The 25,456-nt window shown below is 45.9% G+C and overlaps 1 protein-coding gene and 1 long non-coding RNA gene across 2 annotated transcripts; both read left to right on the top strand.

Annotated features, from left to right (window-relative positions):
* Window positions 1-4,925: 4,925 nt before the first annotated feature.
* Window positions 4,926-12,747, top strand: LOC306819040. The gene is made up of 4 exons (XR_013778473.1): window positions 4,926-5,455; window positions 5,638-5,700; window positions 11,052-11,107; window positions 12,662-12,747. It is a non-coding gene; the product is annotated as an uncharacterized lncRNA (long non-coding RNA).
* A 33-nt stretch (window positions 12,748-12,780) lies between these two features.
* On the top strand, window positions 12,781-25,419 carry LOC306819027 (NGFI-A-binding protein 1-like). Its single transcript, XM_079336794.1, has 8 exons — window positions 12,781-12,835; window positions 18,270-19,075; window positions 19,159-19,292; window positions 19,568-19,619; window positions 20,246-20,365; window positions 21,067-21,235; window positions 22,780-22,956; window positions 23,110-25,419. The coding sequence occupies exons 1-8, from the start codon at window positions 12,802-12,804 to the stop codon at window positions 23,184-23,186; spliced, it is 1,569 nt and encodes a 522-aa protein (XP_079192920.1). The 5' UTR covers window positions 12,781-12,801; the 3' UTR covers window positions 23,187-25,419.
* Window positions 25,420-25,456: the final 37 nt, after the last annotated feature.

Genomic DNA, 25,456 nt, shown 5'->3' with positions numbered 1-25,456 from the left:
TATTCTTCTTAAACCTGGACGTCTCCGAGTGTTGGAGTTCTCCAAATCACAACGGACCACACAGCTTTTTTCCATCTTTACCGGGATCAGAAAACTCCCAACAAATAACCTTAAGTTTGATTCTTAAGCCCTGTCCTGGTCTTGTCTTAGTCTCACCCTACCCTGGTCTTGGTCTTGTTCTTGTCTCGCTCCCACCCTACCCTGGTCTTGGTCTTGGTCTTGTCTCGCTCCCAGCCTACCCTGGTCTTGGTCTTGGTCTTGTCTCGCTCCCACCCTACCCTGGTCTTGGTCTTGTTCTTGTCTCGCTCCCACCCTACCCTGGTCTTGGTCTTGGTCTTGTCTCGCTCCCACCCTACCCTGGTCTTGGTCTTTGTCTTGGTCTTGTTCTTGTCTCGCTCCCACCCTGTCCTGGTCTTGGTCTTGGTCTTGGTCTTGTTCTTGTCTGGCTGCCACCCTGTCCTGGTCTTGGTCTTCTATTTAAATGCCCCCTGAGGTGAACCCTGTGGTGGTCTACGACACTAACTTGACTTATTTAGATGATTTTGCTTCTTTCACTTCAGGGCAGCTCTGAAATCTTTCATATTAACGGTGTTTTTTGAATGTTATCTGAAATGCTGATTTGTGATGTCACTTCAGCAGTAAATAAAAATAGGAGAGTTAAAGTCTATAGTTGAATGTACCTGATTAACTTCAAGTTCATTAAAGCGCAGGGTTTACAGTCTGCATGCAGAAAGTTTGACAGACGGCTGTTGTGTGTAAAATCAGCCACTTGATGGCAGTAGCGCTCTGAGTGTGTAGTCAGTTTTCTGGAGTCTTAAATGGACTGAAGCGGTGTGTGTGAATGTGTGAGGAGGGTTATTGAGGTCGTGGTGCGCCTGCTACTGATGGGTGTGTGTGGGAGGACAGTAATAGGCTTCCTCAAAAACTAGACTATGTGCTGTCATAAAAAAAATAAAATCCAAAGTGTCTTGGCACAGTCAGCCTGTCTGATCTGCGTGGAGAAATCTCAGCAGCCCCTTGTTGTTGTTTTGTCCTGCGTGGTTCGTTAATAATGAGCGCTATAATCATGTTTTCATGAGCTGCACCTTTACATTTAAATGACTCTGAGGGTCGAGGTGAGACGGAGCTGACGATCACTGCAGCATCTGACCAATGACTAAAGTAAACCTCATTTCCTCATTTCTGTGAGTTGCTTGTGGGCACTCGGGTAGGACACATGGGAGGTCAGTTGCTTTAAACTTTAGCTGTGACCGTGCGTTCTTGATGATAAAATACAGAGAATGTTTTTCTCTTCTATTTTGAGCAGAATCAGAAGATTGTGAGGGTTTGATGCAAACGAAGGCCTTTAGGTTCATTTGCTGGAGCATCTTTTCTAATTATCTCATTTATCTTGAAGTTATTTTTCCCACATCCACCAGAAGTGATGTCTTCTTCATGCAAGTTTTAAAAATGTCACTACGTCTCTGCTTTTAGTTTATTTTTGTGATCGTCCGCTGTATTTTGAAAGAAAGAAACAGAGCTCTGTCTAACTTGCAAAAAAACGATGGCACATAAATGTGTATCATGCAGACTACAGTATGTGCAGAATCTTTTTTGTCATATAATATTACATTATCAATATTCAAAACTTATCTCACACCTGAGCCTCAACATGAAAAGCTCTTTTATGATTTACTAAATCACGTAATCAATAACAATAGAGTCCATTTCATCAACACTAGCCGTAAACATCAACATAGAGAAGCTGAAATGTAAAACCAATCAGTCGCTCCCAGCAAACTGCTGCCCAGATACAACCTGCAGCTATTTTTAGTTTCTTTTCTCCTCACTGTGCCGTGATGGAGAGCCGAGCCAGACGCCCTGAGGAGGCGACTTGGCAGGATCTGATGAGTCAAGGTGATGACGGCTCCTCATGTCCCCCCTGAATCTCTGGAAGGATCCGGATCAGGACCTTTATGAGCCAATACGAGGTGTTCACATTAACCTGAGACACCCTGAGGAGCGGAGTAGAGCGAGTTTTAAAAAAACAAACAAACCCCAAAACAATCCAGTTTTGTGCTTGACACATCAGTGCATTGCTCAAGAGCACCTCAGCAATGCTCAGGCAGTGAACTGGCACCTCTCCAGTTACCGGACCAATTTCTAGGCTTGGTTGTACCTGGACTTGAACCGGCAACCGTTTAGCTTCCATCTAAGTCCCTTCAGACTGAGCTACGACCACTCAGTTAATGATGTTCAATGTAAACTAATGTGTATGTTAAATCTTCTTCATCGTGTCGTTAACCCTTTACAGCCTGTGTCAGACCCCCACACGACCATGTTGTTTAGTTCTGACTGTCGAGGCTTCAGTTGAAACAGAAACCTGCGAGCAGAACTGCAGGAGAGCACCGAGCTAACTGACTAAACTGTGAGGTGTAACACAGCAGCAGCAGCAGAGCGGGTGACGGGTTAAAGATGAGCCTGACTCGCTTTCAAACCCCCCCCCCCCCCCCCCCCCCCCCCCCCCCCCAGACAACCTGGCTGAGACCTCCTGCACTGCATCAATCAGGACCCCCTGAGTCAAGTCTGAGTCAGACTGAAGACCACGGCGAGTCATGTTATTGGCAGGATGTTTCACACTGAATGGCTCCTTGCCTCTTGCTCTCTTTTATGGATTGAGGAATAATTTGAGCAGAAAAAGGCTGATTTAAAACACTCTGCTGAGGCTGCAGGTCACAACCAAACGTGCTAAAGTCCTTTATGGACAAGATGCAGCGGGTTCTGTGAACGACTCGACAGAAAACTGGGTTTACATAAAGAGCTTAAATAAAGATTACTAAACACAGATTGTAATTACAATGGCAGATAATCATTTCCTTCCTCAGCGGGAGAAAAGCTTTTATGTATCACAAGCACCTGATATTTCCTCCATGTCACTTTAAATCCTTAATCCTGGGACTCAGGGAACCATCCTTTTTTAACCTCTCCATCATTTCCGTCCATGATAAGACTGCTGCTTTAAATGATTTGTCTTTTTTTTGTTTTGGTCTTACAGTAGCGTTAACAGTGTCAGTGTGCAGAGTAAAGCCCTGCAGTGTGAAGTGGGTGCAGCCAGCTCAGACATATAGGAGCAGACAGCTGTCATGGCCGGTCTGCCATCACCCCACTGGCTGCATTCATGCAGCCTGTGAGTCTTTCTCCACAGGAACGTGAGGAAGCTCTAATGCTACCTGCCAGCTAACAACACACTCCTGCTTACGTATCATTGAACATTGACCCACATTGAATGACTTAATTAATCATTTTGATATCTGATACAGAGCAGGGAGGAAGACGGCCATACTTCAGGAGTCAAGCGTTCATCGTCTCTATGACCAGTGTGGTTCCACTGGGATCAATGGAGGGGAGGTGTTCAGGTAATTAACCTGCATGTGTCACTCTAAATCCTTAATCCTGGGACTCCTCAGGGAACCATCCCGGGTCCCCCTGTGTTTTGTTTTTTAAATAAAAAAAACCTTAACCCTTACCTTGGGGTCTTATACGTTTCCCAGCGTGAAACCATAAAAAATGTGTTTTAAAACATCTTAAGCACATTACAGGCGTGTTACACACCATTCTGTTTGTATAATCACATTTGGATAACGACATGCATCATTATCAAAGGAGGAAATTAACATTTTCATCCACCGGTCACAATGCTTTGTGCCTTCAAAATATTTGCCAGAGCGTCTCAGTGTCTCAGCAGCCAAATGTGATTTGAAAACAGCAGAAAGATTGAGAGCAGAATGGGAGGTGACTCGTCTTACAGCCGTGTGGAGCTTCAGGCTGCTGCACAGATTAGAGATTTCACACCGTGTAGTTTTACTTTTATTGATTGCCGTCAACTGATCTGGAGGAAGGATTAGAGATAAACATAAATATCAATAAAGAAGACATTCCTGTTTGAGTCACTCATCAGTGCGCAGCTTCTGTCGTGTATTGTAGCATCATGATGGAGATGAGAGAGCTTATAATGGACATGCATTATTTATGATTAAAAATCAATGAGAGCAGACTGACTCTAAGCTGCGGTGTAGGTCTATGATGTGCTTAATGATGGATTATGATGATAATTACCATGAGATGAGACAGCAGAGGATACAGTGAAGTGTCACTGACCGGACTAATTACTGCAAAAATCCTTTTTTCATCAGGAGCCGCCGACAGATGCTGCTGTCAATGCAGAGTGCATCTGTGGAAACTGTTCAAAGTATGAACAACAAATCTTTATGTAATCCTCCACTGCTGATATTTATAATGAGCTGCTTGTATATAACGTTTAGGATACGTCCAGTGTTGGAGTTTTAGTTTGAAGAATGCAAAGAAATCCTCAAATATCCTTTACAAGTCAAAAAAACTTCATCATGATCACTTTGTGTCGTTTTGTTGTCTTCAGTCTGCAGATGAGATCTTTCAGCTGGATGAAAAAACTCCACATCATGAACACAAACATGAGAGAGAAACAAGTGAAGATTGATGAAAATATCATGTTTTCTATTTTTTAGTTTCCAGGCCCAGAAGTTACCAAAACTCCCTCAAAACATAAAAACCTACGCCATAAAAAACTCCAGGTTGTCTCGTCCCCCCTCAGCAGCTGATAAGCAGCCCTGACGTGATGTGTATCATGAAGTGTAAGAGATGTGTGCTGACCTTTCCCCCCCTCTCCAGGCTAACACCTCCACACCGGGCCCACAGCAGCAGCCGCCTGCTTTGACTTCAAAGGAGGCAGACTGGCGTGATACCAGAGTCGTACTCCAGTGCTCTACACAAACTTTAACTTCAGCGCTGCCTTGTTATTCCACTGTTGTGTCACGCAGCGCTGCTTATTAATGGAAGCTGTTTGTGTTGGGAGATGCATCGTGGTGTGATGTAGCAGCCGTTTAGCTTACAAGTATTCATCACAGTGACTCTGAGATTTTTTCTTTTTGCTGTTTCCAGTCAGGCAGGACAACAGGGAGACTTTTTGTCTCTGCCGGGATCAATCGCTCCATAGATGACGCCCACCCAGCCAGGCCTCTCTGTGGGCGGCTGGGAGCCCAGCAGCCCTGCAGGCCGGCCCCAGTCCAGCCCCGCCCCGGCTCAGGGCCTCCTCCGGCCCCCGCAGCAAGCAAGGCAGGAAGGACCGGAGGGCTGAACTTTACATATGAACGCTTTCAGCTGACATCTCTAAAGTCACCAGAGGAGAGAGCAAAGCGTCCTTATTGTGAACTTCTTCCTGGTCCTTCACAGCCAATGGGAGGGCAGTGACAGAAAGGAAGCTGATTGGATTGTTGAGAGGGCGAGATAATAATATTATTAATTAATACTTTATTGATCCCACAATGGACATGAACACACACAAAGGCTGAAACACACGCTCATGCACAAACAGGATCCTAGTGACAGGCATTCATGGAGATCGTCCTCCATCCTACATATGCAGAAGAGGGGTCTCGTGGTTAGTTTAGTTACCCCCCCCCCCCCCCCCTCTCTCTCTTCAGCTGTCCTCTCATATTTTCTGGAGCTCCTCAGGCGGTCATCAAACAAATCGGCACCCAGTCAAAGAGAGAATCACTGTAGATTGTGTTTGTTCTGTTTCTGATCCGTTAAAGTCTGATTGTCCATTCTCATTATCTGCAGGGTCAAGATGTGTTCGGGCGTCATTAACCTGTCTGAACCTGTTGCTATGGAAACAGCACACAGGTAAGAGCGAGTACACTAACTGATGATGGAGTTGCACTACAACATCTCGGTTTCTGTGGTGGAATAAAAAAAACAGCACGACATCACATGCAACTGAAGAAGAAGAAGAAGAAGCAGCTTGAATTTGACCCTGTGCTTTATAAAAACAACCTTACAGTGAGCTTTAATACCCCAATCACACACAACATTTCACTTTTCCATGCACAGCTGTTGTTTTTCAGGGCAGGGATCAGATTAAACTCACTGATCGCCCACAGTCTCTGGACATTTACATTTAAAACAAAGTTTCACTTAGCTGTATCTGTTTTACCTGGACGGACTTCAGAGGCGACACCTCCACCGCTGACATGAGCAGGAAGCAGCGAGCAGAGAGTTTACCTTCAGTTCTAAGGTTTGGGTCGGCAGGAAAAGGACAAAAGTCCAAATCCCATCAGAACAGATGTTTTTAGTTGCTCAATTCAAACATGGCTCCTGTTTTCATGTACAGAACTTACAGATCCTGTCTCCAGCAACCCTCCTGTCCTGCGTGTGCAGTAAAGCAGACTGTGGTTATCTTTGCAGTCTGTGTGTTCTGTGTTTGAAACAACATTCAGAGAAACGAAAACAGAAAAGTGTAACGATCAAATCATTCATGCAAAAACAATCCTGGAGTCACTTTTGTGAAGCTCGCTGCAGGAGGACTCCTCCGTGGATGATATTTAATTAATGACAGATAAATCTTTATTTCCTCTGTGTGTTTGGCCCTGCTGTCTCTGTGCTGTCATATCAGTGTGTACATTGTTGGTAGTAAGTCTTTGCATTAATGTCACCAAGACAAATCCCCGTGCATTCACTGCGCCGTGTGATTAAAGTGATGCTGGTAGTGATGTGCTGCAGGGACGTGGGCAGGGCCATGTGGGTACTTGTGCGTGAGGAGCCCTAAGTTGCAGAGGTTTTTTTTCTAATTGAGTCAGGGACTTATGCTGGCAAAGGTAGGCGTGTGAGTGGGGGGGAGACTAATCCCAAGCTGCTGTTGTTTTTCGTGCCTGCTGGCTCAAGATCAAAAACTTAACAGCAATAATCATGCAAAATGTGTGGCTTCACTTCAAAGCCTGCCTCAACTTTGCTCACACCCTGAGCTCGCATTGTTTCATCATTTTTCTACCAGTTTTGCTTCTCCTCTTGTGAGGGATTTTTCCCCCGTTAGTATTCATCTTTTGTCACATATCGGTTTGTCACTGCGAGGTCTGAAGGCGATCCGATAGGCAGCCCTGACCTTTAGGAGGCAGCACACAATTAATACAGCGAACAGACTCATCACACCTTCACATCAGCTCAAAGTCGAGGTGTTTCTGTCTCTCATGGCACGATGAAGGCCTTCAGTTTCTCTCTGACTGCAGTGTGTGGTCGTGGCAGAGTGAGCATCAGCCTCCGCCTGCAGATAGCAGACATGTCAGACGTCAGCAGCGCTCTCAGTGTGAGGATGCCGTGGGCGGCGAGGGTCGCTGAGGCCCAAACGTGGCCAAAATGGGCAAATCCCCTCCACGTCAGCCCACGACATGTCAGCTTCCCACTGATGCTTTAAAGGTGCAGCATGCAGAATTTAAAGAGCAGGAAAAACTCCACTCTGCTCTTTTTATGTCTGAACCCACTGCTGCCTTCATGCTGCTGAACTAGCTGTGCTTAAAGTGACCTTTTTATCTGCGAAGGAGTGAAGACTCCAAACCTGCCTTTTCTTTTGGCACGACGTCGTGTGACGTGCAGTTTGTAAAGTTGCAGATTGAAAGATTCCTTGTTTTGATCTCACACCTGACCTTGACATTTCTGCTTCACTCTTCACCTCATCCAGTTATTTCTCTCACCAACACACAGTTTAATGTTTTAAGATGTTTAGTTTAAGAAGTCTTTGAGCCTTTTTTGCATGTATCACATCCTCTCGTGTCTGATTGTATAAAGTAAGCAGCACATGAAGTGCTGGTCTGTGTAGGAGCTGCATCGTGTTGTAACATGAGCTGCAGCATTAAATGACTTTAAGACAGAAAACAACGTGTTTGATTTTCCACGTTAGCTTTCACAGCTCGCACAGAGTGCGTGTTGCTGTCGCGAGCTTTTAGTTTCCCATAAAGGTGAAATGATCAGCAGCGAGGTGTAAATGCTGCTCAGCAGTTTAACAGGAGAGCTAAAGGCCTTTTACTCAGACTGAACTCGACACATCAACACTGAACTGTGTGTGTGCGTCCTCTGAAACCACAAGGCGGCTCTGTCACAGGCTGAGCTCCCTTCAGAGGAGGATGAGTCAACACGTGATACGTTTACATATGACCCTGAGTGAGCGTTCAGATTTACATGCAGGCAGTGAGGTCATAGGTCAAATGTGATGAGTATTATGAGTCTGAGGTGACATCACCTTCACAAACACCGCTCCTGTTATCCCAGCGAGCAGAATGGAAAAAAGAGCGAGGACTCATGGGAGCCGTAGTTTGTATAAATAATTCATCAGTCATCATTATTTTGATTCCAAAACTATATATATATATATATATATATATATATATATATATAAAAAACAACTCCGCCCCACTTTGGGAGGAAGTGTTGAACCTTGCACAGCTTTGATTAAACCTGACACAGTTTGAGTGCAGGATTCTTGTGACTTTAAAAACATCGGTGCGATCAGATGATGATTGTTTTGATAAAACTCCTGCACACATCTAAGTTCCCGTGCGTTTGTGCAGGTGAGACCATGCACTGCTTTTTTGATAAAAATATACGTACACATCAGTATTTGGATACTTCAAATCATGAAATGAAGTCGGATCGTATCGTGTTGAATCTTTTGGTGTCCTAACTCGTCTCCGTCTCACTGATGGCTGTCTTCAGGAACAGTACAGTAACTTCCTGGAACTCGTGTGTGTGTGATGTGTCCTGCTCAGCTCTTGAACGTGACACATTTCCAGACCGTATCTTCATGCAGGGGATTTGGACTTAGGTAGTAGTAGACGAGTGTGAAGGCAGCAGATTTCCACGCTGGCACATTTGGAGGCAGCAGGGCCCCTATAGCTGTTTGTGGCGTCCACACTCTGCAGTAAAGTTTCACACACATAAACACACTGCAGGAACACTGCAGTCTCTATCTGTATGTCACATAACCTCCGCCTACGCTCACTACGCCCACACACATCCTTGCCCAAAACACCCACACGAGTGTAATCTGTGTGCAAAGACACACACACACACACACACACACACACACATCGCCCCTATACACACTCCCCGCCCACGCAGGCACACACGTGTTCAGTCAGACATAAGCCGCTCATACCATCCCACACTTTCTCAACAGACACAAAGTAAGACTAACCAGGGAGCCTGTGCAAACACACCGGCTTCAGCCTGCACACACACACACACACACACACACACACACACACACACATTCTCCTAATTCACACACGCCGTGGTCTCATACGGCATCGCAAACCAAAATGTGCTTTAATAGAAAGGAAAACCTGCTCGGCAGCTTTGACTTCTTTCTGGACAGATCTTTTTTTTTTTAGATTTCACAATATTTTTTTCCCTCCCTGTGAAGTCACATCCACGCCTGTCTAAAATGTGTCTGCCACCCAAAAATGGCATCACAGCGCTGGGTGGAGACGACAATAGGAGGCACCAAACACATTTTTTATCTGCTGCTTTTTGGCATCACAGTCATCCTGTAACCCATATTCCCTCCAAATGAAAAGGGACACTCCATGACAAGCACTACCACCGCCTGGAGACTGAATCATGCCGCTCTGTTGTTCCTCTTTTTTTCTTTTTTTTTCTCTCCTTGCAAAAGAGGAACTTGGATGAAAAGAGCTGCTTTTTTAGAGCGCAAAGTGTTGAGGATGTGGGTTGGTGGGAAGGGGAGGAGAGGGGAGGGGAGGGGAGGGAGAAGGGGAGCAGAGCAGCGTGGGCGTTCTGACAGGGCGAGGGGCTGACAGGCCCAGGCGTGGGCGTGTCATTGAAATGTGTTTCTACTCCAGGGGGGAAGAAGAAGAAGAAGAAGTTGCAGGGAAAAAGAAAAGGAGAAGAAGAAGAAAAAGAGAGAGAGAGAGAGAGAGAGAGAGAGAGAGAGAGAGAGAGGCACGCCGCTGCAGAAATTAAACGAACAGGCGTCTCCTGAAAAGTGAAATATGAAGAGGCTCCTTGCCAAATGAGATACATCCACTGTTCGGAGGTTTCAGCGGGAAGGGGAGAACACACACACACACACACACACACACACACACACACACACACACAAAATGAAAAGTGACGCCTACTCTTCGGGAATGATTGACAGGACGACATGAAAGCAGATTGCTGCTGTCGTGTGAAAACCTTGTAACTCTTGCTCTTGGCTGTTTTTTTCATGTTTGGAGGTCTAAATTGAAGGATGGGGGGGTTTGGGGGTAATATCTGATCACTTGAATACAAAACTGGATTCAGCTTCTGCAGAAAAACATGTGAATGTATTCACAGATTATATGGAAGGTGTAATGCAAAGTCGTGCGTCGACAAAGCGGATGGTTTTTTCCAACTTCCTGTGCTGAAGTTTTGTCTGTTTAGTTCGGCAGAGTCGACATTTCTCTACCCGTGTGTAACGTGACGTCTTTCAACGTTCCATCTGAATGTATAGAAAGGAGTGCACGTGCATTACATCCCCACCTGTTAGAAGTGCAACCAACACGCTGCTTTGGACTCGGTGTTAACTAACCTGTGATAATGAGCAGCTGGGTCTGACCGTGTGATGGTGCCAGATGAGAAAGTTAAACAGATTCCTCCTGAGGGGAACAATTCATCCAGTCTAACGGACGACAGGAGGAGATCCGTAGACTTTAACGTCTAACGGTGAAACAGCCGAAGAATCGAAGCCCTCGTCTGCACAGCTCTGAGCGTGGCGTCGTCCTCTAAAACCGACTCACGTTTCTCCTCCTTCACGGGAGCAGAGGAAGCTTCCATGTAAATCTTTGGACTCGTGAACTTGAGGTGACTTTAAGTCTTCTGTAAAGACGATCATGGAAATAAACTCGCCGTGCAGAAAGGAGGCAACTGGAGCTTTAAAAAAAAAATAAAGACTGTGGCATTCAGTTGTCTAAACTGGGGAACTGGGACTTGTGGGAACATGCAGCCAGGGTGTCGACCTACCTCACAGTGTGGGTGGACATCCTATTTCCTGCCGGCGCGCTCGTTTTAATTTGTTCTAGTTTGGTTCTTGTTAGATATTGAGTGTGTGTGTGTGAGGGGGAGGGGGAGGGGGAGGGGGAGACATCAGTGGGTGAGGATGGAGGTCAAAAGAGAAATACTGAACTGATATTCCTTCTTCTCTTTCTCTCTCTTTTTTTTTTCAGAATTTGATTTGATCCCCGTCTGCTCGGAGGCTGATCCATGGGAGCGCCATAAGAAGGTCATATCTGCATATCTACACACACACACACACACACACACACAGCAGCCAGACCTGGATTTAGAGGCTGAAGGTGGGCGGTCAGGAATCCTACCTGCTCCATGTGTGAGTTTGGAAAACACATCGTTAGTATTTCAAAGTTTCTTCCTGATGAAAGCAGGCTCTTAAACTTATTTTGCTGTTACTCAAAGAAAGGAAACAACGGAGAAGTGCTCGCTCCATTTGTCCGCTCACAAGAAGTCTTCCATGTTTCATTATGAGGGAAAGTAAAATGACAAAACAGCATATTTAGTAGATCTTTTGAGAGTCTGCGGACAGACCAAACGAGTCTGAAGAGATTTGTGATCTGGGTTAGCTTCTAGTTCAATCTGCAGGGTGCACAGATAGCCGAGCTCTCATGTGCAGAGTGGTGACACTCTGTCCTCTCAGCATGACTTGTCTCTCTTCAGCTGTCCGCTCCAATAAAGACACAAAAAAACGACATCACATCCCCGCCACCTGATTCACCCTGAGGCTGATTGCTAAATGGCAATTTTTATTTGAATATTTTGCACATAATCCCTTCGACATGATGGCCAGACGTGGAGAAATGTGACTGACAGTGAACCCTCGTTGGCCTTTTTGTTTGTTCTAACTTTACATTTTAGATTCATCGTGACCTTCCTGCACGATTTACTATTCCAGCATAAGCTGCACTTTTGTTTTACTTTCCTTCTGAAATTAATTAGAGGATCTGAAAAGCAAGCGTCCCACCCCATCCGCCCCCACACTGACACACACACACACACACTCCTAAACACACACACACACACTCTCTGCAAATACTAGTTTTCTCTTTATTTGGGTTTTTGGAGACACGGCAGGAGCTGCAGCGTTGAGTCGAAGTTTTACTTGATTCACATCTCAGCGGCTTCGATGGTGGTGAAAGTGGGAGGGCGTGAGGGGGGAGACGTTTGTGAGGTGGCGTGGGTTCGATAAAAGCCTTTCTAGCTCGGTCCTCGGGGAGTGATACCGGTGGCGGCTGGCCTAATTCCCTAAAATAGCTCATTGATGGGGAATCAGACGGCGTGGAATCACGTTGAGACGTCTCTCTGCTGTGTGCCGGGCTCCATCGTTTACGCCTCACTAGGATGTTACTGTGCAGATGTTTGCACGCTGGAGTCGTGACTCCATTCTACTTGCGCTTGTTCTCAGTTGCAGAAGAAGTATTGAAGTATCGGAGAAGTCAAACTTTCCGATAAGCTGTGCGCTGAAACGATGCAGCTCTGAAAAAGCTCTGCCGTCAGACAAAGACAGAGAGCGGCGTCATTTCAAACTAATGTGTGCAGAAGTTTGCCCGCAGTTTTTTTCTGCATCAAAAAAAACAACGCAATATTGTTTGCCTGGGATTTGTGTTTTTGTTACCGTGGTTACCAAGTGGGCATCAAAGTTAGATTTGTTCTCACACTGAAGTTTATTTCAAAGTAAAGCTGCAGCCGCTCTCTTGATATGATGCTAACTATGTGGAGCCCATGTATGTGTGTGTATCAGTACTTACACACAGATTGTTTTTAGGTGTTAAAGTGAGTGGAGCTGGGGGCGCCGGTGGATCAGTGGTTAGAGCGGGCAGCCCGGGTTCAAATCCTCCTTCCTTCATATCGTTCCCCACTCAGCCCCTGATCTCTGACTCTATCTGCCGTCCAATAAAAACGACCATGTTACAGAAACAATCAAAACTGTCTGTTAAAGGTCATAACAGGAAAAACTTTACACAGCTGATCAGCACACACACACACACACACACACACACACACACACACACACTCATCTGAGCAGGAAATCATTTGCATGCCCGTCACATCACCCCTGATTTGTTAAACAGTGAAATGTGAATTGATTATTAGCACACAGGCGGGTTTTCACTGACCTTATGAACACAGTCAGACATGTTATTTCACGTGTGTGTTATTAATCAGATCATGGCCTTTCACTCACGACTATCGTGCATCACGAGGTCGTTTTCATGGATCAACTCTGATACGTCCACTTGAGTCTCTTCGTGGATGCTCATTAAGACAGAATAAACATGCAGCATAATAAAAACATCTTAACTATCAGCCTTCTTCACTCTTCTTCACTTGGTTTTAGATCGTACGTGTTTCACAGACCTCAGTGGTCACTGAGTTTCTGTTTGGTGTGTTTTTTTTTGTCCTTTTGAGAAGAAACAAACGTTTGAAATGACATGAAAAACATGTGTACAAAGTTAAGAGAAAGGACGTGTGTTTTTACACATTCAGCAGGTGTGAGGTCATGAACACAGTCATGATGGATCACGTGCAGGTTAACTGCAAACACACCATAAAATAAACTCGTTTAAAGGCTTCACATGGCTACAGAGGGAACACAGCACATCCTTATTACAAATATAAATAAATATGAATGAGTCACGTGAAGATAATTAAAGAGTAGAAAATGCAAAGTTTAAAGGACCTTGAAATGAGTTCAAAAAGCTCTCACACTGCACAAACAGGGATTCAGGCTTTGATTGAGTTTTTGCTTTTGACAATATTTACAGTTGAGGATCAAATCATGAAATAATCTCCACCGTAATAATCGAGTTTGGAACATGAAGCGTTCAAACTGCTGCGTCTCTCTGTGTCTCTGTGGGTGTTGAACCTGCCTGTGTTTGGTATTCCGTGCAGAAAGCCTCCCACGCCCCGTGTGTCCGCCCACGCGCGGATTTGCGTCACGCAGGGAGCAGCGTGGGCGAGAAAGAGAGAGAGAGAGACGCTCTGTGGCAACCGCGCGGAATATCCCACTTTATTCTGCTGCGCGCGTGAAGCTGCACGTCGTTAGACCTAGACACTGACAAGACAGGAAGTGTTGACAAAATAAAAGCATCTCAAAGGCTGGTTTGAAACGCGGTAACTGAAAAGAAGGTTTTTACATCTTAAATATTCATTTTTCTTTGAAGGAGAACCTCATGCATACAATTCTCCCCAGGTAAAATAAAATCAGTACACACTAGATACCTTCACGAGGAATGAACCATGAGCAGAAATTCTTTTGTCGCAGTTTCTTTAAATAATACAATATTTAAAGAATAGTACCTGAATTTCCCTCGGGATCAATAAAGTATCTATCTAATCTAATCTACAAATACATTTCGTGGTTTAACATAGAGTGCTTGCTTTCTATTTTTAATTCAGCATTGTTTCACTGCAGACGCTGCAAATACAAACTCATCAGTCATCAACTGTAAATTATATTGCAGAATATTTTATGCTCCATTAATCAGTCGTCAAACACTTGATGCCATATTTTTAAAAGTGAATATTTTCTGATAGTTTGTGGAGATTTTAAAACAGAGAGATTTGTCAGACAATATATTTTATTGAACATATTTTTTTAGTTTGAAGATGAAATTACTTGATTATTTAATCCAGCTCGTCATCGGTACTTTTATTTTGTACCCCGGCCGGAAGTACGTGCGTGTGTGTGTCTGTGGTGGGGTTTGATGGTTGTGAACAGTGCAGGGGAGTGGATAGACGCTGGGAGAGGACTCAAACACTCACACACACACTCACACACTCGTCATACTCGCGAACACACGCAACACACACACACGGAGGAAAAGGACGCACCGAAAGACGCACGAAGGTCAGCGGCGTTTTACTCCGATTCTTTCTCTCTCAACGACTGGAGACAGAAAAAGTTTCCAGAAAAAGAGGAAGAGCAGCGGAGTGTCGCTCGGGTTGAGCACGCACAGATACACAAAGGCTATTTGGAAATGATTATTCAATATCCGCACTTAATTGATTAAGATTTGAGGTTTTTACGCACGCAGCGTCTCGTCGGGGATCCCTTCTCTGCGGGCTTTTTCTTTTTTTTTTACTGCACAGACCGTCACTCAGACTTTTTGTTGATAAAGAAGAAGCGAGAAAAGGAAGAAAACCTGGACCAGGAAGGACCAAAGGGGGCCAAAAACTCACCAGGTAGGCAGCATTAAGTGGACTTGGATCTGATCCTGCATGTTAGCAGCTTTTATTCTGCAGAGATAGGAAGCCGGGAGCACCACGACACCACCAGGTGCTGCAGGATCAATGATTGGAAATGATTTGTAATATCACGATGGCTTTAAACTCTGAATATGCCTGATACAAACTCTCATGTTGTGCACTGTAAGGAGACTTTAAAGGAGCATTTCGGTCATTAAAGGTTTAATTATACATGAATTAATGTGCTCCAAGAAGAACAAGACTTTACATCAAACCTGGAGCTTCTCCTGTGGACAATAGATGTAAAGGATGAGCACATAGTGAGATGGACAGTGACATGAAAGGTGACATTGTCAACAGTTAGAACAATAGTGAAGTTTGATTGAGTTATTATGAGAATGTTCATGTCTCTGCAGTATTTAACATTTTTATCATTTCATTATTTAGGCTGTTTTTAAAGAAACAATATTTACATTGTTTTAAGTTAGATGTATTAAAGGATAAAGAACACATCTTTCTCTCTCTCTCACACACACACACACACACACACACATTTGAACACATTGTTCCAATTCAACATTATTTTTCCTGGTTGGTAAATTTCTCCTGATTCAAAGTGGAATCAAAGTATTCCTCACTTATCTGAGGGCTTGGTCTGCTGCGTGGCACTTCACCTGGCAAACTACACATCTGCATCCTGTGTGTGTGTAATAAAGTGTGACTGTGTGTGTGTGTGTGTGTGTGTGTAATAAAGTGTGACTGTGTGTGTGTGTGTGTGTGTGTAATAAAGTGTGACTGTGTGTGTGTGTGCACCATTGTGCCAGCGCACGCCTCGCTTCTCCAGGTGAAAAGGCGAACTCGCTAAACTCGCTTTTGTGAAGCAGGACTCCAATTAGAGGCTGCCATTCACAGAAGCCTGACACACACACACACACACACACACACACACACACACACACACACACACACACACACACACACACACACACACACACACACACACACACACACAGACGTCTGCTGTGGTAAAGTGGAGAAAGATGGCAGTCTGTTAGATATCGGAGTGTGAGTGCAGCCGGCTGTTGAACTTACAATAAGCATTATTGAATCTTGTGTGTGTGTGTGTGTGTGTGTGTGTGTGTGTGTGTGTGTGTGTGTGTGTGTGTGTGTGTGTGTGTGTGTGTGTGTGTGTGTGTGTGTGTGTGTGTGTGTGTGTGTGTGTGTGTGTGTGTGTGTGTGTGTGTGTGTGTGTGTGGACAGCTTTAATAGAAGCAGCTTCCTTTACGCTGGTTTGTAACGACTGATGGACAGTCTGCTGTGAACATGCACACAGTGTTTGGACCTTTAGTCCAATCAGACGACTCTTTCTTAAAGCAGCTCTCTGAACGTCTCCGGACACAGCAGCTCGTATGACGGGATGGGATTCATTTAGTTTAGTGGAGTTTTTCCATTCTACGCTCCGTTACTCTTCACTTTTACGACATGAAGAAATAATTATTGCCCTTTTATTTTCCTTTGGTTTTAAAATGAGCCGTCCCAAACAATCTGCTGAAGCCATGAAAGCATCTGTGATCTCAAAGTTTAATATGATGTGAAAACACTCACATGCATGGCTCATTTTTCAGCAGCACTGAACTTTGACCTTTCATACTCCAGGTCCACGTTGGTAAGAATTCAGATGTGCTTTTGTTAAAGTCATATTTGAAACTTGTGCTTTTTCCAACGACCAATGAATGTGTTCAGAATAGATTCAAACTTGGTATTATAATTATTACATCTGCGTTTTCTCATGCTGTGCTCTGATTGGTTGATTTGTAGGTCAGTGACTTAACAATGGTAGTAGAAGTAGTGTAAGTGTGCTTGTAGGAGAAATATCCCTCTACATAAATGTGATCGTTTCCGTCAGGCGGATCTGTCAGGGTGAGTCGAGGCTCGCCTGACTTGCTGCGCTCAGGCTCTCTTTGCCTATTCTTGGTGAGGCGAGCCCACCACCTACACATCCTGCAGGGGTGGAGAGAGGCATGTGGTCCTCCCAGCTAGCCGGGCCTGCTGACTGCCACTCCTCTGTTAGCTCGGCCTCCGCAGGGCCTCTCATGCACATAGGAAGAGAGGACAACAAGCCTCTCTCAGACCTCCACCTTTCCTCCACTTTCATACTGTGACACTCTTTTGGCCCAAAGCGTGTCCTTGCTTTGTGAGGTATCAGTGGCAGAAATACTAAAGTGACTGGGCAACAAACATGTGGAATCTGCTCTGATGCATGTGGGGCTAAAATAGTAAAAACAACATGTTTTCAGGGTTTTGCTCTCATGTGCATTCAAGCAGAAAATGGCCTAACTAATGCAAAGAGTCGTTCAATGTTCCACATGCATGAGAAACACAAAATTAGCTGTGAAGAAGAAGGCATCTTTGTGGTCTTTTGTCCTTATCTAACACGTGAAACATGAACGTTTTCAAGCTCACACAGCTGAAAACATGCTGATTACTAAACGGGGTTAAAGGGAATCCCAGCTGGGCCATTCACTCTAAAAATGTGGCGTACTTCAATGAGAAGTCGTCCATTCAGCTGCCAAATGTAACCTTTCACACACCTGCTGAGGCCTGATAAACTCTGAGCGTGTGGCGCATATCCTTCATTCTGCTGTCGAGTCGTGGAGTGTGAATGTTTTTAACCCCCACATTTTCTGGCCTCTCTCAGAAAGCAAAGTGGAAAAATGGTGTCAAGATAGTTTTTTTTTGAGGCAGAATCATAAACTGTTGGTAGTTTGGCATCCAGGCAGAAAGAAAGCTCCGTTCAGATCCTTCTACTTTATTCAGCAGTGTGTGACAGCTGTGATCGTCTCAGTGTCATCTGTGGATTTCTGTCTCTTTACTTTAATAAGTGCGATGAGGTTTCCTCTCCAGTTGGTGCTCAGCGGGAGTTTCTCAGGCTCTGCAGTCAGCCCATGTCTTCTCTGACATTTCTGCGTCTGAAATGTTTGAAGGACTCGACTTAAAGTTCTGAAGTATGAAAGGAGCAGTTTGAAAACACACTTATTCTCTGTCTGGCCCAAAGTTAAGAGCACATCAGAATCATTGATGGTGTCTGCAGGGTGAACAGGAAACATGAGGCGTTTGTCAGCTTAGCATGACGACGAGCCGCTCAGTGATTGGCTCAGCTCTTCACCCGTCTGCTCCGTCTTCAGGTATGGCGGCGGTGTTGCCGAGAACCCTGGGTGAGCTGCAGCTCTACAGGATCCTGCAGCGAGCGAACCTTCTCTACTACTACGAGGCCTTCATCCAGCAGGGCGGCGACGATGTGCAGCAGCTGTGCGAGGCCGGGGAGGAGGAGTTCCTGGAGATCATGGCCCTCGTCGGCATGGCCAGCAAGCCGCTGCACGTGCGGCGCCTCCAGAAGGCGCTGCGGGACTGGGTGACCAACCCGTCCATATTCAACCAGCCGCTCACATCGCTGCCCGTCTGCAGCATCCCCGTCTACAAACTGCCCGAAGGCTCGCCAACACTGCTCAGCGGACAGGACAGAGCCAACACTGCCAGCGTCAAGATGCCCAAAGCCATCGCCGCCGCCGCCTGCTCGGACCCGGGGAAGCTGGACGTGGCGAGAGACAAAGTGTCAGCCGGGTCGCCTCTGCAGGGCAGCAGCGAGGCTCGCTTCTGGTCGGGCCACAGCAACGACAGCGAGCACAGCCTGTCGCCCTCAGACCTCGGCTCCCCGTCATCACCCAGAGACGCCTTAGAGGCTCTGGACGCTGCCGCCGTCCAGTCAGTCCTGGAGTGTGTGGACAGGATGGCGCCAGGACTTCCTAAAACAGACGTGGCCGAGGTCAAAGAGCAGCTAAAGAACAACAAGAAACTGGCAAAGATGATCGGACACATCTTTGAAATGAGCGACGACGACCCACGCAGGGAGGAGGAGATTCGTAAATACAGCGCCATCTACGGACGCTTTGACTCCAAGAGGAGGGACGGAAAACACCTGACGCTGCACGAGGTTCTGACCCACACTCTTCCTTCTTGGAGATCTCTGAGGTACGCTGCTCTTTCTTCATTAACACCGTTGTCTGTGATGTGCAGCTGACGGTGAACGAGGCGGCGGCTCAGCTCTGTATGAGGGACATGGCTCTGCTGACACGCCGAGACGAGCTGTTCGGACTCGCACGCCAGATTTCCAGAGAGGTCACCTACAAGTACACCTACCGCACCAGCAAGTAAGAGTCTCAACTCAACTCTCTGGGTTTTATTCACTTTGAACACTTTTCTGTCTTCAGAAAAAAAACATTTGTATAGTGAGGAAAAAGTTCCTCTCTGTAAACACAAGAATCAGCCGAGTCAGCAGAATAAACTCAGACATGATTATCTCAATGATTTTTATTTACTGCAAAAGCCTTTATTTTGAAATTCTCAGGCATGAAAACAGTAGACTGTATTTCTCTGTGTGCATGAAGAACTCGTCTAGTCTGTTGTCTTGTGTGCGTGTGTGCAGGTCTCGCTGTGGAGACAGAGACGAGCCGTCACCTAAAAGGATCAAAACAGAGGTAAGTTTATTCTGATGAGGTTCATGGAGCCTGAGTGTGTCGAAGCGTGCAGGAGGGAGGATGCTGCTTTTCTCTGCTCATGTTTCTGTGTATAACGTTCGTAGTGTTAGAGATGGAGCAGTGAGACAAAGACGATCCGTCAGACACTTGGCTCACAGTCAGTTTGTGATGGAGAACATGTGCCGGCTGCAAACTCTGCAGGGATTAAAACCTCGAACTGACACCTGCTCAGTAAAGACGACTCTGAGCGCCTCGATAAACAGCAGAGACCAACTCCTGCCAAGTTTACAGATCAGCACAACTCCCGACTATTCCTCTTTGTTTGATCAGCTGGTCTCATTCAAAGGAAACGCCAATAAGATCTGAGTCTATCTTCACTTTCTGATCGTAGTCAGGGAGGCTCAGAGAGGATGAACATGGAGCTATCCTTTCATTATCTGTCAAAGTGAACAGAGTGTCAAAGTAGGTGAAAGGTTAGATTTGAAGTCAAAGCAGATCGATCTGTCCACGCTGAACCCTCCTTCTGCTCTCTATGTCCACACCCCGTCCATCCCCGTCCATCCCGCTGGGAATAAAGGCGTCTCTCTCTCTCTCTCTCTCTCTGTCCGTCTCTCTGACTCCTTCAGGAGAACTTCTTCGACATCCAGGAGGCGCTGCAGGCCATCCACATGAGGCAGGAGATGCTGAGGGAGCAGCTGGCCTGCGCCAAGTCCAAAGGAGAAGAAACCGTGGGGCGAAATCTGCAGGTAGGCAGAGAGCGAATCAGGAGGCAGGCTGAAACAATCAATGCACCCAGATCCTGTAGATTACAAGTCTTCAAGGACCAGTCACATGGACATGATGAAGCTCCAGATGAGAGGACGGGGAGAGCAGATGTTTAGCACACAGGATCCAGTTTGATCCCAGTAATAGTCTTTATTGGTTTCCACTGTCTGCCGCTCGCTCCTCATTAGAGCCGGCGTGTAGGAGGAGAGCTTCATGATAAGTCATTACTAAGGAAACATGTTCATGGGAAGTGTGTGTGGAAAACACACGCTCCTCCACGTCGTGTGTGTGTGTGTGTGTGTGTGTGTGCGTGCGTGTGCAGATGCACTTGTCATTGTGATGTGATTTCTCAGGTCTCACATTGAGGAGAAGAAGACATTTCATGGCTTCTGTCAGACGTTCCACTGTGTGACGATGTGAAGCACATCCCATAATAATCTGAGCTGACAGTGAAGTGCACACTGATGTTTTTATTTCTGTCAGCTGTCAGTCGTTGGTCCTCTGTGTTAACGTTCAATGACTGCCTTTGAACTGCAGCAGCGATTTTCCAGGCTGAAGCGGAGACGGCGTGTTCGATGAAATGAAATGTTGGATTTGATGGGAACAGAGTAAATCTCACCTTTGTTTGGAGTCTTAATTACTCGTGTGCTTCTTATAATCCTCAATCTCTCGTGTCCGTCAGATACAGCTGGAGCGTCTGCTGGCGCGGCAGATGGAGATCCTGCAGGACGCCGCCGTCCAGGAGCGGCTCCAGGCTCTGGACTGGAGGATCCCTCCCGCCGCTCTCAAGTACCTCAACGACGCCCAGAACACCAACGGAGCCGCCGCAGACGCCAGCAGAGATCACCAAGGTGAGATGACCTTCCTGTCCTTCTTTGGCTCGTCTGTGTTTAGTTGGGCCTTTTTTTGTGTCCAATGGAGACGAAGCCTCCAGCTGTGGTTGGCACGTTCAGCAGACGTTGTTGTTTTTGAGCACAAACAAAGTGACTGAATCGGAGCCTAATGTGACTTGATGTTTCTTGGAGTGCGTCGGAGGATTCATTTCATGTCAGAAATGCCACAGGATGGAAACAACACCTATAGGTGCAGATTTTCGAGCCGTGGCAGCTGTCAGTTTTTTTTACTTTATTATCTCCGACTTGTCGAACACAGAAGGGAGGAAGGAGACGGAGAGACGCATCATTATTCAGGATCTTTCTTCTCCTCAGGGCCTCATCTCATTTTCATCCCTTTCCTCACTCACCCACTCCCGACAGCTCATTATATCGCTGTTCCCACAAATCCCACAATGCACCTGTAATTATCACGCCCACGCCTGTTTACCTCCAGCCAGTTGCCTGGAGGGGGGCGTCTCTCTCTCTCTCTCTCTCTCTCTCTCTCTGTCCTCCCCCACCTCTTCTCTGTCCCTTTTCTTGTTTCCTCTCTGTCACTTGTCACGTCTTTTCTTCTTCGTCTCGTCCTCTAAATGTCCTCGCTGCCTCTGATCACACACACATTTATGTTTCTACACACAAACATCCTTCTCTGCCCACATTGCTCTGCGTGTACTCATTTCTGATTCTCTTCCTTCTTGACTGAACAGCAACTTATGAAGTATGACCCTAACTTCCCGGCACGTGTTTGATCCCTGTCTATAAAAGCTTCACATGGAGCCCATTTCTCCTGTGATGATCAACAATCACTTTATAAGTCTCCATAAAGCCGCTCAGAAACCTGCTCGTGCTGCAGCCTGATTGGCTGTTTAAATCTTGACTCGCAGCTCGTCAGGCTCGTCTCCTCCTAAAGGTATCCCAGCATGCTTTAGTGCAGCGTTACACAATGAATCTGCGCCTCAAAGGACGGGAGGATTTCATGCTTCATTGTGATATGTGGCAGTAGAGTGAATATTAGTGAGTTTTAAAGTCGCGTCCTGAGCTGTGTGAATTTATTTCCATCAGCAGAAGACGATATTGATCACGCTTCCACGTCAACCCCGCGGAGCATCATGGGTAAAAATGTGCAGCTGAGATGAGGACTCCAATCTGATAAAAACATCTGTATGCTCATATTGAACCTAGAACGACAAAATACATTCAACCCCTCCCTCCTCTCGCTCGCTCGCTCGCTCGCTCTCTCTCTCTCTTCGCTGGCTGTTCTCTCAAAGGGAATAAAAGGCACACATGAGGGATCAGAAGCTTAACTCACTTTGTCTCCACTGGGAATACAGAACGTGTCAAACAAAGCCGGCGTTAGAACAACATCTGGCCAGATGTTTGCACATCCCCGTGTGCAGCAACGCTGTGATCGATGATGAAAGTCTTCTGATGTTTATTTATAAATCATCACGCCGCTGGACGCCGAGTTCGGAGCACAGTGACAATCCTTCTGCTTTCTTTCTTCTGCGTCTGTCCTCCAGATGAAAGACCCATCAACCTGCGGGTTGTTAGTCAGAACATGCAGGAGGGCGACCTCCCGTTGGGCAAGCAGCTCGCCAATGAACTGAAGCGCCATCACAACCACAACAACAACAACAACAACAACAACAGCAGCAGCAGCAGCAACCACACAGACGAGACCAAAACACCAGCAACAGGTTTGTGATCTTCGAGCTTCTCACTCCAGGCTAGAGTGTTTCCTGCCTGTGATTGGTTCCACCGTCCATGTTTTGTGTGTTCGTACGAGGCTTCGTGCAGCGTTATGACCCTCTATGCTGATGATGTGCTTTTTTTTCTTTCTTGACCTCCAGAAAACGGGACATCGCAGCGAGCGTCCAACAGCACGGAGAAGAAAACCATCAAATCAGAGCCGGAAGACTCCACATAGTGCCTTCCGCCGCTCATCTCCTCGCCCCACCACCGCCCTCCTCTAGTACCCGCCCCTCACTTCATTTTACTCACACCTGACAGTATGCAGTTATCCATCGACAGATACTAAGCAAGCACAGCCACAGTAGAGCCTTAACAACCAACGTTGCCTCATGAATAGCATTTATTTTTCTTTTGTTTCAAACTTGTTTGCCAAAGCACCTGGAGAGCTGGATGAGAAGCCCCTCAGCGCTCTGCAGGTCTTTGTCTGTGTGTTGGATATTCATGTCATTTAACAGTGATCTGTTGCTCTTTACCTCTGCCTTGGTGGCTTTTCTGTTGTTTCCTTTGCACGGTCGGGTCGCTGGCTGTGACGCCGGGCTGAATCCTAACGCCAACAGAGGAGAGTTATCTTGGCTGCTGCACGGGTAACAAAAAAAGAATCCACTGGTGGAGCTGCGGTGATGGAAAGACTGCACGTTTGTAAAGAAATACTCTGATAGATATTTAAAGGATTGCTGATACAAATTGGAACTTGAATGCACAAGTTAGAAAGAGGAGTGCTGAAGACTCTTAAGTGACACTCGCAGGGGAACTTTTTATACAGTGCAACGAATCCACAAAGTGTCTACAGAGACCTCAGCTCCACCAAGCACACACTCTGGGCTCGGAGTAAAAGAAACCTTCATCGGCACAAGTTGACACATTTCTGTGACTGAAGCAGGGAAATCCAAAGTTGAATACAATGTGGTGTAACGTAACCGTACCTTTTCACGATTCTACGTGAAGCCGTATCCGATCGTTTCCTGTCGCCTGAGCCTCGCTCACTCTCCCACGTCGAGCTCGTGTGTCTGCATTTGTACCGTAAGAAAAAACAAAGAGTACTGAAGGAGTTAGGATTCAGCCCGTTAACTTATTTTTTGTATCATTCAAATCAAATGTTGAACCAGAAGAGGTGGGATGAATGTGTCCCTCCTCGCTCTTGTCTTGTGTATATTTATGGGAGGTAAAAAGGAGGATGGATTCGAGCTGTTGTGGAGGAACAGCAGGGGGACCTCTGTCATTCGCTTTGGCACGACGGCTTGGCTGGCATGCCGGAGGCCCAGCTAATTGGTTCATTTCACTTTGTAATTTAGCAAAACACTGCTGCTGAAGTGAAACCACACATCTGCAAACGGGGAGTATTTCAGGAATAAAGCCTGCGTGTTTTTAAGAGACGATCCAGCAGACCCCACAGCTCGTAAATCCACTAAATATGTTCTGAACTCATAAAGGATTCAATATATTAAAGATGGCAGACATGTGGTTTTACAACAACAGCAACTGAAAGCTCAGTTCCTGTTTCTGGCTGTTCCTGGCGGAGCAGCAGCCCGGGGCCTGTAAATAGTTGTGTGATAACAAATAGTGCTAGCCTAATCTCTCAACCAGGGTTTTCCTTTGTCAAGTGTAACTCTGCTGTAGATTTCTCGGTGTCAATACAGTGTTTATGTACGTAGAGCAAAAAAAAAAACAACCGTGTGAAAGTGTCTGGTATTTAAAAACATGATTAGCCTTAGCTCTTAACAGTGTTTAATCCACCTGTGATGGCCATCAGTGCATATTTCAAAGACGTGTTCTTGCTGTTTAAATACATAAATAAGTGTTCACTGTGTTTTTCTGTGTAAATACGTCTGTTTGGTCCGACATGATGATAGTGATAATAACGACTCGTCCCTGCAGATAGTTTAGTCTCACTCAGCGTAACGACAGACCGATGCAATATTTCTGTAAGTAATAAGTCTATTTGCAAACAATGTGGATGCATCTTTTCTGTGCTCAGTATCTGTGTGTCTGTCATGGAGTCAGCCGGGGAATTCACCTCCAACTAAACAAGTATCTGTGTTGTCTCACTTTGAGTGTGCAAGGCGGCGTTCTCACATTTCAAGAAAAAAAAAAAAAAAAAAAAAAGTCCACGTGGTGAGTTTAAATCCAAACTAGCTGGTGCATTCTGGGGGATAAAGCCACGGAAGGGTTCAGGGGCAGAGCATATCTCCTGTCTGCGTCCTGATTGGCTGAAACACTGGCCCGGTTAGCGTGACTGTTGTACGATGTTTCAGAGAAAACCGCATGTGTGACCTGCCGTCTCACTGATCACTGTTCTGTTTATTGTCAAGTGATAGATTAGGCTTCACCTAGTTATGCACCTGTTTTTTAAACACTAATATATTTTATTTGTTATACAGCACATGAACATTAAACTTTATTTTTTTGAACTCTATTGTGAGGTGCGTTCTGTGATCAATGTCGTGC

Source organism: Symphodus melops (assembly GCF_947650265.1).
Source record: "Symphodus melops genome assembly, chromosome: 23".
Classification (NCBI taxonomy): domain Eukaryota; kingdom Metazoa; phylum Chordata; class Actinopteri; order Labriformes; family Labridae; genus Symphodus; species Symphodus melops.
The sequence above is the reverse complement of the archived record's forward strand: the minus strand, read 5'-3'. Positions and strand labels throughout refer to the sequence as shown.